The sequence below is a fragment of the Protomyctophum bolini genome (genome assembly GCF_963924005.1).
Source record: "Protomyctophum bolini genome assembly, chromosome: 9".
Lineage (NCBI taxonomy): Eukaryota > Metazoa > Chordata > Actinopteri > Myctophiformes > Myctophidae > Protomyctophum > Protomyctophum bolini.
Window position 1 is genome coordinate 26,111,664 of NC_137870.1, and position 14,857 is coordinate 26,126,520.

Here is a 14,857-nt window from a genome sequence, read left to right on the forward strand (position 1 = left end):
ACTCGCTTGCAAGTACAAAACACTGACAGACTGTTTTCATTTTAAACATTTGATAGGAATATCTCGAGACGTTGTTGACCCTTCTCGGGGACCTGCATCGTAAAGATAGCAGTTAAATGTGGATTTGCAGCAAGAGATAATCCTGTGATATACAGTAGTAGTATTATGTCCTTGTGAAGCTCATCCCCAGAGAGGTTCAGGAGAATGTTTCACCTTTCGTTTGTGCTCCAACCTCCTTTTTTCTCCCCCCTCGTGGTCACATGCCCAGGAGCGAAGCTCACTCTTGCAAATTGTCCAAAACGTTACTTGTCAAGAAAGAGACAAATAACCTGTGATTCAATGTCACTAACTATTTTTTGGCCGTCGTGATATGGACACAAAAAACATAGTTTTACCCTGTGTGATAGAGGGGTAAAAAATTCACGAAAGTTGCACTAATATTTTAGAAATAGGTCAACAATACAAATTACATTAGTTGTCTTTAGTAGATCTGTGTTGTTAAAATGTAAAAACAATATTCCACATTTTCTAAAATGTTTCAAGGTTTTTGAGAAAATAGCAGATCTGCAAGCTTTTTGAGCCTGTAGTTTGGCTATTTGTTGCATCTTGTTGCATCTTGGCAAGATGCAACTTTCTGCCCAGGAGCGACAACAAGCGGTAGCTCTCCTCTCCTCTCCTCTCCTCTCCTCTCCTCTCCTCTCCTCTCCTCTCCTCTCCTCTCCTCTCCTCTCCTCTCCTCTGTGCTGGCTTGCTCCTAACGACAGAAGACAACACTCCGTCTGAGGAGGGGATAATCTTATTGATTAGCCCGCAGCGTTCTCCAGAACTATTCATCAAAGAACGAGAGCAATAACAATATGGAGCCGTTTTCAGCAGCCACCTCTGCAATCCCTGCTGTGATTCACAGCGTCCCCGCCAACGATAACAATCAGAATGGCATGAACGCTCCGGCAGTTACATTTAAAACAAACAAACAAACAAACAAACAAACAAAAATAAACTTAAAAACAGATCCAATTACAGCGGAGTAAAGGAATGTATAACATTCTTGCTAACAGCCTGTAGATAGCAGCTTGGATGGAGCAGGCCAATCTACTGTAGTAATGAGTGAATATTGATTCAGAAGATCCCTCTTATCTGATTTTTGCTACTAAGGGATATGAGAAGCTTCACAAAAGGTGTATCAAATTAATCAACTTCAGCCCGGGGCCACATTACCGCTTGCCCTTGCCCCGTTTACAATCTCAACATGCCTTTAATAACCATATGAACCCAAGCGTCCCTATATAATATTCACTAAAAATAGCCTACAATATGGGCTGTTTTCAGCTAATACATTTGGTGTAGAGAGAAAAAAAATGGAGTGAACCCCTGGGGACGCTGGTCAACAACTTATAGGGTTTAATTAAGTCACGACAACACCGGGAAATTTACAGCAATAAACTGTTGACATTGAGTCACATTATTTTCATGGTGTATGTATTTATATCTGGCTCTGGCTGTCATTCCTCACCCAACCTTTGTCTTTGTGAATTTATCCCCATTTTCTTTTTGTTTACACAGAGGGCTGTCCTGGATTGTGCAACGGAAATGGTAGGTGCACTCTGGGTAACGGCGGCTGGTACTGTGTGTGCCAGCTGGGCTGGAGGGGCACCGGCTGTGACACGTCCATGGAAACCGCCTGCAGCGATGGCAAGGACAACGACGGAGGTAAAATACCACATCATCAACAAACAAGCCAACCTTCTGACACCGGCCCAGTGTCCACCGCTAACTAGACACACGCTCTGACTCTGAAATGAAAATCAACAACCCGTGGACACACACACACACACGCACACACACACACACACACACACACACACGCACACTCTGACACACAGCGTGCTCCCACCCCCCATGTGTAAACTAAATAGGGAAGGAATATGTATTTGTCGTGCGGCTATGCTCCCCGCTCAGGTGAGAATGAGGGATGACTTCCAGGCTTTATTAAGGAGAAGAGTGTAAGAGAGGCCACATTGGCCCCAAGAGAGACTGAGAGAGAGCGAGAGAGAGAGTTTTTCTGTGCGTGTGTCCCTTAATTAGCCCAGAGCAGAGCAAGGCACACACAGAGAGCTGGCTGGGTGGGCCTCAGTGATCTGGAGGCACTGCGACAGATGTGACTGTTAGTGAGACACAGTCTAGAGCTGTTTGTCTCCCCATCAGCACGTCGGGACCACACCAAGCACAAAGGCAAAAGACAGCTAGGGCCCCTGCTAGGGATCTGAGTGACTCCTGACAGCATGAGGTTTATTTTTACCACCCATCTGGCCAGATCGGTCCCTGAAAGCAAAGGGCATGGTGTTGGATGACCCACTTCGGTGAAAGTAAAAAAGAAAAAAAAAGTGCACCGCGCAGCACAGCAGCTCCGAATCATTTCAGCCAAATTACAGGAGAGAGAAGTGTGAACGGTGCCAGAGGCGCAGAGATGTTCTCCAGGAAAAGACAGGTGTTAAGAGAGTTGGCTCAAAACTGTGCCAGGAATCAACTATCAACATTAATTAACTCCCCCGCCGACTAAACTATAGTGGTTCTCAAACTTTCTTTTAATTTCAAGGACCCCCAGTTTACTGTGCAGGGCCATGCAGGGAGCCCCATAACTCTGAGAGGGTATACCGATTGAATTGAACTAAAATGGTACAATTTGTACTGAATTACCAGTAATTGAGCTGGGGACCCCCTAGAATCCCCTCATCGACCCCTGGGGGTCCCCGGTCCCCACTTTGAGAACCACTGGACTAAACTCTACATGGGCAGATTTTGTTGTCTGCATGTGTGTGTGTGTGTGTGTGTGTGTGTGTGTGTGTGTGTGTGTGTGTGTGTGTGTGTGTGTGTGTGTGTGTGTGTGTGTGTGTGTGTGTGTGTGTGTGTGTGTGTGTGTGTGTGTGTGTGTGTGTGTGTGTGTGTGTGTGTGTGTGTGTGTGTGTGTGTGTGTGTGCGTGCGTGTGTGTGCGTGTGTGTGTGTCTGTGCTATTGTTAACAACAGTATGTGCCCTTGTGACTTTTTTCCGACCTTGGCAGATGGGCTGGTGGATTGCATGGATCCAGACTGCTGTCTGCAGGCTACATGTCACACCACCTCTCTGTGTGTGGGCTCTCCGGACCCCTTGGACATCATCCAGGAGACGCAGATGTCCTCCACCCAGAGCAACCTGCAGTCCTTCTACGACCGTGTGCGCTTCCTGGTGGGCAGGGACAGCACCCACGTGGTCCCGGGAGCCAACCCCTTCGATGGCAGGTGAGTCTCATTGTGCATTCCTCGGTGGCCAGGGGAACACGCCGGGCGGTCTGGCGCTGTCATTCCGCCACGTTGTTTGCTGCTAATTGGAATGGGCCCAAAATAGTGGGACCATCACCTTCCCTTTGGGTAGTTTAGACCTATTTTCAACCTTGATGTTTTGTTTCAGCAACCTGTTATGAAAAGTAGTGTCTTTGAGAATGGTTATATGTCTTTAGATATCAAATGCGTACCAAGTGGACTCAAACTGGCATTGTTTTGACATCGGACTAACCTCAAGACTAACCCTATGCCTAAACTTAACCAAATGAACAGTGCCTAACATTAACTCTACTGAATGAATGACAAAACGGTAGCCCTGTCGGTCCCTCTAAAAGCCCACACTTTGAAAACCACTGTGTTGTTATAGAACAGGGGTTCTCAACGTTTTTTGCTGGAGACCCCCAGAAATGCTTTGGCCACGTCTTGGGACCCCCGCCCCGTACCCCCTCCCCACCCCCAATACAAATTGACCACTACAATAACCTGAATAATAGAGAAAATACATCATAAATAAATACTGAAACCAGATATAAGCGTTAAGGAAAGTTTGCATATTCTATGTTTTCCAGCCATTCTTTTTTTCCCTTTTTTTTAATAATCTAGGGACCCCAGGTTGAAAGAACCCCTGTGTTAGAACAACGGCCATTGCGCTAATAGAGCCTGACAGAATTCAAAACACTTCCCTATTTTGAGCCGAGACTGCTCGATGCCCGGCGGCACAATAGCAGAGGTGTGGGCGGCTGTGCCGCAAATGGCGGGTGAGACGGACAGTGTGTGATTCGCAGTTGGAAGGATGACGGACAGAGGAGGATGATGGACAGAGAAGGGACGCGGCGGACGGCTGAGGAACGCTCCCTCAGCCATGGCAGGCGTCTCACATTCATGTATTGTGATTACTTCCATTGTAATCCATCCCAGGCTCGTTCTCCCAAAGGCAGAGTGCGTGCGAGGCCCTGGCCAAGGAATCCGAGATGCTTTCATACGAGGCAGGGGTAGCTGTCACAGAGTCCCATGTGATTCCTCTCTGATTCTCTCTCTCTCTCTCTCCCTTTGTCTCTGTCCCTTTTCATCTTTAATCGCTCGTGAGTCTGTGTCACCTCATTTACATCTCATCGTGGCTTATTTATTCTCCCTTGAAATGAGCATCAACAATAAGCACCGCAGGCATAAAAGCATCGTTAGATCTGAAATATTCTTGAAATAGTATAGTTCACTGTTTTGATCAAGACAGGGGGAAAATGATGTCGGAAAGGCAAACCAGAAGAACCTCATTTTGAATAACATGCTGTATCGTCGCTGTCAGGAACCTTGTATTCCAAAAACCGTTTCAGGAAGTGGATATAATGTTCTGTAGTCGCAACATTTAATAAAAACATAGTTGAAAGTTGAAATATGGAGATACAAGGTTTCTGCCCGCTAGCAAAGACATGGTGTGATGCAACATTTCATCTCCTCCTAAAATGATGGTGAAGTGGTTGTGGGTTAACACGTCCCTATTTTTAGTCTGGCAGAGCTGACACTTGTTCCTGATGTGGAAATTGATGATTACTTGAACTGCCCGCAGCTCAAGGCGGGTTCATTTCCTTTGCAGTAATTCGCTACACAACCCATCACAGCATTGGGTGTTTGTAACGATGCTTTGTTTTTTCTTGTGCGTGTGCGTGCGTGCATGCATGCATGTGTGCATGCGTACATGTGTGCGTGCGTGTCTGTGTTTGTCCGTGCGTGCACACATTTTTGCCATTGCTAATTTGATGTTGCTCTGTCCACACTCTGTGGACACACTCTGTCCACAATCCACACTGAAGGATGTTTCAAGTACGTCCTTAACAAATGCAATATTCCATCTTGCTTTCCTGTCTGTGGATATTCAGACATGGCCGAAAGATATCCAGTTTGCAATTAGAAAATGTCAAGATGGTGCTGTACATGAACACTCCTCGAAGCCAAAGACATTTTCTTTTTTTGTGGATATTTGGACCGACACTTGGAATAACACTATGTGACATTTTCCCTCATGTTTGCTGGCATTCAAGGACCACTCAGACTCAACACCACCATTTTCCCCACTTTTTGCTCTGGATAGACAGAAAGGGACGAGCCAAAGAGGTCCAGTAGGGGCAGAGGAAGGGCTCTCTCTCCCCCGCGATAAGAAAATGCGACCATAAATAAGTAAAGAAGAGGAATTCAGTGATGAGCTGCAAAGATTGGAGACCTCAGCTCACCTAAAAATATCAGTTATAATCTATTATTCATGGTGAGGTATTCATTCCTCCTCCCACTGACAGATATGAGGGCTTATGACAGCGGGGCGGTGGGCTTTCAAATGAGCCTCGCAGGCCTGATGCAGGCCTGCCTGGTCACCTGATCATCCCCCTATTGATCCCCAAACCACTTCCTCCTGCTAGTAGACATGTTGGACGGCTGCTCCTGATGTCTCCCACCACAAAACGCAGCAAAGGTGCCACTGAATAAAGCATCAGCCGCTGGACGCAGAACACCAGCTCCCAGACACCACATGCATGCATGCACGTGTGCACACACACACACACACACACACACACACGCACGCACGCACACACGCACACACACGCGCACACACACACACACACACACACACACACACACACACACACACACACACACACACACACACACACACACACACAAAGTGTCCCAGCTCGTCAGGTGATTAATTGTCACACAAATAATTGCTTGTTTTTAGGAGCCATAATCACAAATTGCACAGGGCAGATATGACAAAATGAATTAAATATACAAATAGATTACTGACACATTTTATAATTTTAAAGGCTAAATTTGCGGAAATAGCTGATCTACAAACTGATCTGTAGATCTGCTATTTCTGCGATTTTAGGGGTAAAATGTGAAACTCTGTGTGGGGGTCCCCGGAACTTCCAGACCCACAGGGTGCTCAGGCCCAGGGCGCTCACTTCCTTCCTGGACTACAATTTAAGGGTGAAGTGTCCGTTTAACAAAGTGATAAATAGTGATACATCTTTTGCTCAGGACCCCCTGGAACCCCCTCAAGGACCCCATGGCATCCCTGGACTCTTGATTGATTGATTGAATACGTTATAAACATGTTTATTTAGAAAGCTATGTTAAAAAGAACACAAAAAGCCCCAGGTGCTTTCCAACATTTCCATTGTGGTCCATTAAGTGTGACCCCACTTAATCACTGGGCTATTGAGCACAGCATTAAATGGGGATTTTATTCGTGAAGTGTTTGTGCACGATTCCTAGCGAGCTCACTCATCAATAATCCCTTGCATTGACATTATGTGGGTACAATTTGGCACTTGTAATGACAAAGCACGACAACGTGATTATAAGTGAAACTGCGAAATTGACTACAATAAGAAAAAGGAATAGAAATTAGGCCGGAGCTGAAAAGTAGACGAGAAAACAATTCGATAGACAATATACACTGGTGTCTATGATTGGAACGCCGCTGTATGGGTGCAAGTAAAATATAATTGATATCAGACTCGTGAAAACTAGAGGGCATTTCCCTCATTTCCAGGCAGATAACACAGATAACACTTTCTTTTTTTAATTATCATTGCCCCCCCCCCTCAGTGAAAGTAATTTGTTTGCTTCTGGAAATGGATGTGCAGTACTTGATCCCTTTTAGCAGTGTTATGTAATTCAAGAGCTTAAAGGTAAAGAGGGAGGCGTCGTCATCTCCTACTCTTTAGCACAGGGGGAAAGGAGGAAAGGGACCATGGGTGACTGACAGAATAAATGGACATGTTGATATAAAGCTATCCATTACACCGTGTAATCAAGTCGTTTGCATGGGTAATGATGTTGTTGTTGCCACTGTGATGAGGCCAGACTTTATTTGCCTTGCAAAGTCTTCCATACTTCCTCCTGGAAGCAGTGTGTTTTCCTCTCTCTCTCTCGTTCTTAAAGGGGCATGAAACCCATACGCTGAGTTTGTTTGTGTGTTTATATTTAGGCGTGACACTGTGCAAGCATTTACAATAATGTTGACCACTGTCTAGTAGTAGTATCTGTGCTTGCACATTGGCAGTGGCACGCCTAAATCTAACACCCATTATTATGAATGATTTTAGCAGCAGCTGTGTTGCCTGAAGTGTTTAAATTCCACAGGAAAGCAAACTACAAAATCAGCCTTTTAGGCAAGGTTTCCCACACTACAGGCCACAACTCCCCAAAATAATATATTGGGGAAGTACAGTACTTAGAATTACAGTAGTAATTTGTAGGCATTACATTTAGTTTGACTCCACAGATAAATATTGTGAAAATAGCTCACTGTGAGCTTGTAGATCGGCTATTTTCACAGTGTTTGCCTCTTTGACAATTTGTCCAATTTTGTATTCAAAAGTTCGTAAAAGTAATTAAATTACAACTTTAGAAATGTTTAGATACCCTGTGGATACACTTTAGCTGTATATTGATTTGTTTACTGTTGTGCGAGAAAACAATGTTGCACATTAAGCTAACATCTGGGGTCCCGACCCCCCATTTTGGATACCACTGCTTTAGGGTTTCATGCCCCTTTAAATACCATGCGGTTTGCTCTGAATTACTGGTTTGTAGTAGATTTGCGGAATAATTGTGGTGCATCAGTGACACATTTATCCCAGCGACGTAACGACCTTCCTGCTGTCCTCACTGTCAACTCCAGATGGCACACGATGAACCGTAGGGTTCAAGACATTTCGGAAGTCCTTTTTTTTTTCCTTTTTCTTGACTTTGTGAATCCATCCATCCTCCAGTCGGAGGACTCTCACAGGTCTGGTGGGTTTCCGGGACGACAGATTCACGCTTCCTCCGCCGCTCACCCTCCCTTAATTTCTGCCATGTTTGATGTCAATATTTTAATCATTTGTCTTGATGGCGAGGAATCGCTTTCTCTCCCCATGTGGCTCACAGAGGCAGCGAGGAGATAGTTCCACTTTCACGGTTCCATCTTAAGAGAACATGGACGGGCCCCGGTGCCCTTTCAAATAAGAATTTCTAAAATAAACTGCCGGCATGAATGATTAATCGCAGGCAGCCAGGCCAGCGCCTGGGTTAACGTTGCTGGTAATTCTATGTAAATGCACCCAGATGGATCTTGGGCGTGAGGATTCGGAGCAGTATCTCCTTGCTTGTTTACAGAGCAGTGTTGGATAGCCAAGGACTTCTGAAGGGGACCCAGCCTAATTAACATAAAAGTGGGTTCCTGGGGACCTGGGATATTGTGGGGTGAGTGCTCTTGCCTCTGGTAAGGACATGTTGAGGGCAGCCACTAACACGCCAGTGTTAATTGTTTCCAGTACGTGGCAAATGTTTAAGACCCAAATGCATCTAAAATAGCCAGGGTGCAATGGAGCCGGTGGCAGTGAAGCATTTGTTTGGGGACTTCATTGTAAAAAGATTTTTTTTGTTTTTTGCAAACCACCACAGAAACAAATGCTGACCAAGCGCCAGCTGAACGGCACTAATGGCGAGGGCACGACTCGACAAGGAAGGAGCGACGACCCAACAAGGTCCCAGCTCGTCAGTTCAGTTAGATTCCCACCCCCCCTCCCGACTTTGGACGAGTTCCCGCTATCGATTGACGAAGAGACTGATGCTTGGGTCTAATTTATGCGGCGCGTGGAGTGCCCAATGTCAGAGCACCGATCTGTCGAGGCCCTGATAACTAGCCAAGTGCGTTGCGCAATCCCCCCTGCCTGTCATTTCCCCTCTCTCTCTCTTTGAATGCAATAATGGAAAAGATAAATCCTCCCTTTGTGTGTTTTTTTTTAATTAGTGCCAAGGAAAAGCGAAGCCTCCGCCGTCTCATTATCCTTCTACTGCGGATTGGAAGGGCCTCGAGAGGCGTCCCGCCACGTTATTCGTTTGTTTACCGTGTCGTTCTGTTTGGCTGTCACAGTCACTTGTGTTTATTTCTTCCGTTTTTCCTCCAAAACGTCCACTTGCATTTGCCCCACACTGTGGGCGAATTATCCATCGCAGTATGTGCTTTCTTCCTGAACGCTGTCATGGTTTCACAGGTGAGCCACAGTAATGGAATCTAGACTTAGTAAACTGGACCTGACTTCTTGGAGCGCTTTTGTCCGTCTGTGCTACGCCCAGAATGTGGATGCTGGCTTTGAATGAGGTTAAAGTTTGTCCTGGTATTGATCTGAGCTCCTCTCTCCCACACAGCCACGCCTGTGTCATCCGTGGACAAGTGGTGACCTCGGACGGGACGCCGCTGGTTGGAGTCAACATTAGCTTCATCAAAAGACCCTCTTATGGCTATACCATCACTAGGCAGGATGGCAGGTAAAGACACTACACACACACACGCACGCACGCACGCACGCACGCACACACAGGCAGTAGTGACTAGTGGGTTGTTGCTGGCTGCAATGCTATCTCATTGGTTGAGAGGTGGAGTAGAGGCAAAAAGTGTCTGGTTGCCTAGAGACGAGGCAGCCAATCAGACAGATACAGTAGGTGACTACGGCAGCCAATTAAATGAATCTTGATAAGTTGCCACTACCAGAAGTTGCCACTACTAACCTGATAGATTGTAGACCAGCCTTCTTCGCAGCTGGTAAAAAGCATCTCTTGAGCTATGTATTATCGTGAGGTTTATTGTGCCAAATCCTAATACCGGCACGACCCACAACAGTCCCTCCATCCAAAATGTGTCCCACATTGATCGGCTTTGTGCTTTCATTCGGACCAATTTGGGAGCTCTTTTGGCTTGATTCCCAGCTAAATCAAACAAAGCCCTTCTGGTAGACTGCAGAGTGTTCTATGCATCAATAGAAGTTGGGAGGCGAAATAGTGAAATATGCCAGTAGAAAGCAGCTCACAGTGGCAGCGAAACACAGCATACAGATGGCCGCTATTCATTTGCCTGTGATAGATTTAGTGGGAGTCCTAAGTGAGATTTAAATCTCGGTTTAGGCACAAGGTGTGTGCAATTACTAGAAGAAACTTCGTTATGGCATGAAACAATTCACTTTCATCGCTACAATCTGCCAGAGTGAATGATGAGGCTCTGAAATACCACAATATAAAAATACTAATATATACTCTTCAGTAAAAGATTCACTTGAGTAAAAGTATTGGCATCAACACATTCCTCCAAATGTGTCTAGTTTTTCTTTAAAAGAACTGCAGATCTAAAATGGTGCCATTCGACGCATTGTGAGCTTGTAGATTGGCTATTTTAGAATGGCCTATGTATAAAACAGGGCTTACTTCGTTAATGTCTGTTTTGTAATAATAAACAAAACCTGCAGTAAGTAACTAGTATTTCAAAGTAACTAAGTCTGTCAAATAATGTTAGTGGATTAAAAAGTACAATATTTGGAGTAGAACTCTTCATTACTGTATCTTTTCACTGTATTTATACTTCATATTGTATACTCTATGTATACTCTATACTTACATTATATATACATTGTATACTCCATTTTTTTATACTTGTGAAACACATCAAGTAAAGTAAAGAACCTCAGAATTGTACTGCAGTATTTCAGGAAATGTGCTTTGTAACCTTCCACCACTGAAAAGTGAAAACTACAGTATATGTAATGTAATATTGAGGAGGCTACGGATATGAAGGCTGTGGGTGCATTTCTTTGAAGTTTTTTTTTGTATAATTTTTCTCCCACGATTTTGCAAGCCATTTTTTCACCTAGTGTCAATTATCTAATGTAATCCTGGGCGATACGCTTACTCTGCCCACCGGGGGAGGGGGGGTGTTGCAGTGGACTGACCTCATGCTTCCTTCTATGCATGAGGAGTCCAAGCTGTTTCTTTTCCCCAGCCGGACGTAGCGCGTGGAAGGAACACGTTATTCCGACCAGTTCCTTGTGTTCCTTCCACCTCCATCAGGCTGGCCAGGGGGAGGTAGTTTAGAGACCAGGATTACTGCATGTTTTTTGTGAGGGTACCTACCTACCCTAGGGGACACGGGGAGAACATGCAAACTCCACACAGAAAGGCCCTTTTGTCCATCTCACCTCGGGTATGGGCACTGATAACACGGAGGAGAGAGCACGCCCCCAGTGCCCACAGCGTCCCCAGCGGGAATCAAACCCAGCACACCAACTGTAGTGCTTGATATCTGAAGTAAAAGTATTAATACTGCAATGTATATACTGTACTCTGTTACAAGCAGAAGTCCTGTGTTAAAAAATTATTTAAAAAGTACAAAAGTATTGGTATCGAAATGTATTTCACAAGCTTTGTGTATAAAGATCTTTTGAAAATAGCTGATCTACAAGCTCACAATGCGTCGCATCGCTACACATTGTGAGCTTGTAGATCGGCTATTTTCAAATGGACGAAATATATACAGTATACGGCTCCTGGTTGTTTTGTAATAATAAGCTAAATCTACAACGTAACTAGTAATTCAAAGTTGCCAAATAATTGTAGTGGAATAAAAAGTACAATATTTTCACCCAAATAACCTAAAAAGATCCTCAAAAGTGTTCTGAGAACAACAGCATATGTAATGTAATATTCAGGAGGCTATGGGTATGAACTATGAAGGCTGTGGGTGCATTTGTTTGAAATGCATTCGTTTGATATCTGTCCAGCTCACTGCAGCACAACACTGTTTCCATGCAGTCATCTTTTTAGAGAATAGATGCCTTTCCTAGTGCAAAACAGAGACAAAACGACATATATATATATAATTAATTATGTTAGGTAGCTTGAAGGCACTTTTAGGCTGCATGTGATTTGCATGTCTCTCCCAGTCCGACCAATATTTGTAGGTGCAGGTACAACCACTGCAGTTGTGTTAGTTATAAGATACTCTAATGCTAATGATGACTCCAAGTAAAATACTTTACCATACAGATTGATCAAAATACAATTGTATTCTAAAAAGAAAAGTGATGGATTGCCGCTTGGAGGAAAATTAGGTGTACTCCATTACAATACAATTTTTAACATGTTTGACACTTGCTTTGGCAATGTAAATGTTGATTTTTTTATTTTTATTTTTTTGGGGGGGGGGGGCTTTTTTGCCTTTATTGATAGATAGATAGTAAGTCGACAGGAAACGGGGAGAGAGATGGGGGGAAGACACACAGCAAAATTTGTTGGGATCGGCACTCGGTGCATACTTAGTTTAGACTAGTCATTGGTTAAGGTTAGGTTTAGGTGTGCTGCCCCGTGGGAGGTTAGGTTTAGGGTGAGGGTTTGAGATAGGTTGTAATTATAGGACTAATGACTGATCTAACCAATGACTAGTCTAAACCAAAAACTGTCTAAACTAAGTATTACAACCCTCAAGTTCCATTGGATTGGATTGGAATGGATCGAATTGAATTGAATTGAATTGACAATGATTTCCTGGAGTACACATCCAAATCCTCCTACACATAGAAAGTTTGACACTCCTTAACTAAAGTTGGATGTCATCATGCTACTGGATAATGGCCACCCTGAAGACTAATTAGGCCCAGGGTTGAGGGCTGTGACATGGCCGAGAAACAGTATAGGTTAAAGGATAAAGACTTTACTTGGTCTTGTCCTTGGGATTTTCTTTTCCTGTTTTACACACCATTATAATGTTCTTATTTTGATCCCAATTAGTGAATGTCAAGTATCCAGGTGTTCTTCAGAAAATGATATACTAAGACTATTTATGAGTTATGACACATTATGAGTCCATTAGGACAGTGGTTCTCAAACGTTTTATTTGCAAGGACCCCCATAACTTTAGTTATTTTGTACTGTATGTCCATGGTAAAAATTGTTCACCACAAGTCAACATGGTGATGACCCCTGCTTGGAAGAATATGACAAAAAAAAATCCCATCATTGGCAGGCAATCAGTATATACAGTATAGTGAAAGGGGTGCACTGCACAGCAAGAAATCGTCAATGCTGTATGTTCTGTCCATCAAGTAGGACAATAATTACTTGTCATAATAGCATCATAATAGCACCGCATCAGGCTTTGGTTCAAAATCCCTAGTATGCTATGTCTGTGCACTTTCATTTCGTGTTGGGATTTGGGTTGTACACAAGCACACATGTAGTTATGTGCTTACACACACAAGTTACACAACATGTTCCACTTATAACATCCTTGTGCCAAGGCGAGCTCCTCCATCACAGCATAGCTTGGATTGGTGTTTGTTCTGCAAGAAGCCCCAGCCCCGCCCCCCAGCACCAACATAAGTCACTGCATGACACCCTACTGTAAAAGCCTGCATCCCTGCTGCTGGGTTGATCTCCATCATTCCCTGTTTTTTTCCCTCTCTCTCGCTCTCTCGTTCCCTCCATCTTTATGTCGATCTGCCTTCATGCAAAAAAATCTCTCTCTCTCTCTCTCTCTCTCTCTCTCTCTCCCCCCCCCCCCCTCCCCTCCCCTCTCTCTCTCTGTCTCTGTCTCTGTGTCTGTGTCATGTCCTGTTCCACTGCACTGACTCGGCTCCTTCCATCTTTTCGGCATGCGCGCACATATATTATATATAGTATTGTTTTTTGCCACCTTTCTTCCTATGCGGGGGTCCATCGCTCCCCTTCTCTCCCTTCCATCATATGTATTCTCTAAACACTACTCCATCTCTCAGGTGTCCCTGTAAACATACCCTGTCTCCCTCAACTCCCCTCCAATCACTGTAAACAGGCTCAGTGCAGCGTGAAATCAGAAATGCACCTGTTCAGCCACTTAGAAATGGGAAAGCTGTCTCAACTCATTTTTATGATGTGTTCCTTATTGTCCAAGGGCTTAGTTTTTGAAATTACCTCCCACCCTTCCCTATTCTATAGGTTGAAACTTTTCTCGTGGAAGGAAAACATGATGGCATACGTGTCTGTAGTACTCTCTCTGAATGAGAGAGTTACTCTTAAGAGTTTTAAATTGACTTCAGTTCTATAAGCTGTAGAGCTGTATTCACTCTAATTAACCAATACATCATTATTTTGCTAAAATCATAGCAAAATAGCATAGCATGCTTTCATAGAAAGAAACAAAATGTCATGACAGTTATTCTACTAAAAGTATAGTCACATTTTGCCTTTCAATAATTTAAAGACAACACAACAGACTACACTAGAGTGACATACATTAGGATATCATACGATTGTGATGGCATAAGTGTTTGGATCCGATCGGGAAAGATTGGAGTAGAGCCGCTGCTCCTTCGCCTGGAAAGGAGCCAGCTAAGGTGGTTCTGGCATATGGTTAGGATGCCTCTCGAGTGTCTCCATAGGGAGGTCCTCGATGCACGTCCCACTGGGAGGAGACCCCGGGGCAGACCAAGGTGCAGATGGAGGGATTACATCGACTCACTGGCCTTGGAACGTCTCGGGATCCACCAGGAGGAAGTCACTAATGTTGCTCTGGAGAGGGAAGTCTGGAGCTCTCTGGTGGAGCTGTTGCCCCCGCGACCCGACTACGGATAAGCGGTTGAAGATGGATGGATGGATGGAACTAATTGACAAAGTGTAGTTGTAAGCTGTAGTTCCAGACTCTGTAGCATTCATAGATTGTGGAATAGTTGTTTGGCTACACAAGACTACCGT

At 44.4% G+C, this 14,857-nt stretch overlaps 1 protein-coding gene across 2 annotated transcripts in view; it reads left to right on the forward strand.

Moving 5' to 3' along the window:
* Positions 1–14,857, forward strand: part of tenm4 (teneurin transmembrane protein 4) — a 272,029-nt gene that overhangs the window by 175,598 nt on the left and 81,574 nt on the right. For both annotated transcript variants that reach the window (XM_080772373.1, XM_080772374.1), the window contains 3 exons: positions 1,564–1,710; positions 3,061–3,277; positions 9,512–9,631. In XM_080772373.1, coding sequence (XP_080628499.1) covers positions 1,564–1,710; positions 3,061–3,277; positions 9,512–9,631 — 484 coding nt within the window. The remainder of the gene's footprint in view (positions 1–1,563; positions 1,711–3,060; positions 3,278–9,511; positions 9,632–14,857) is intronic.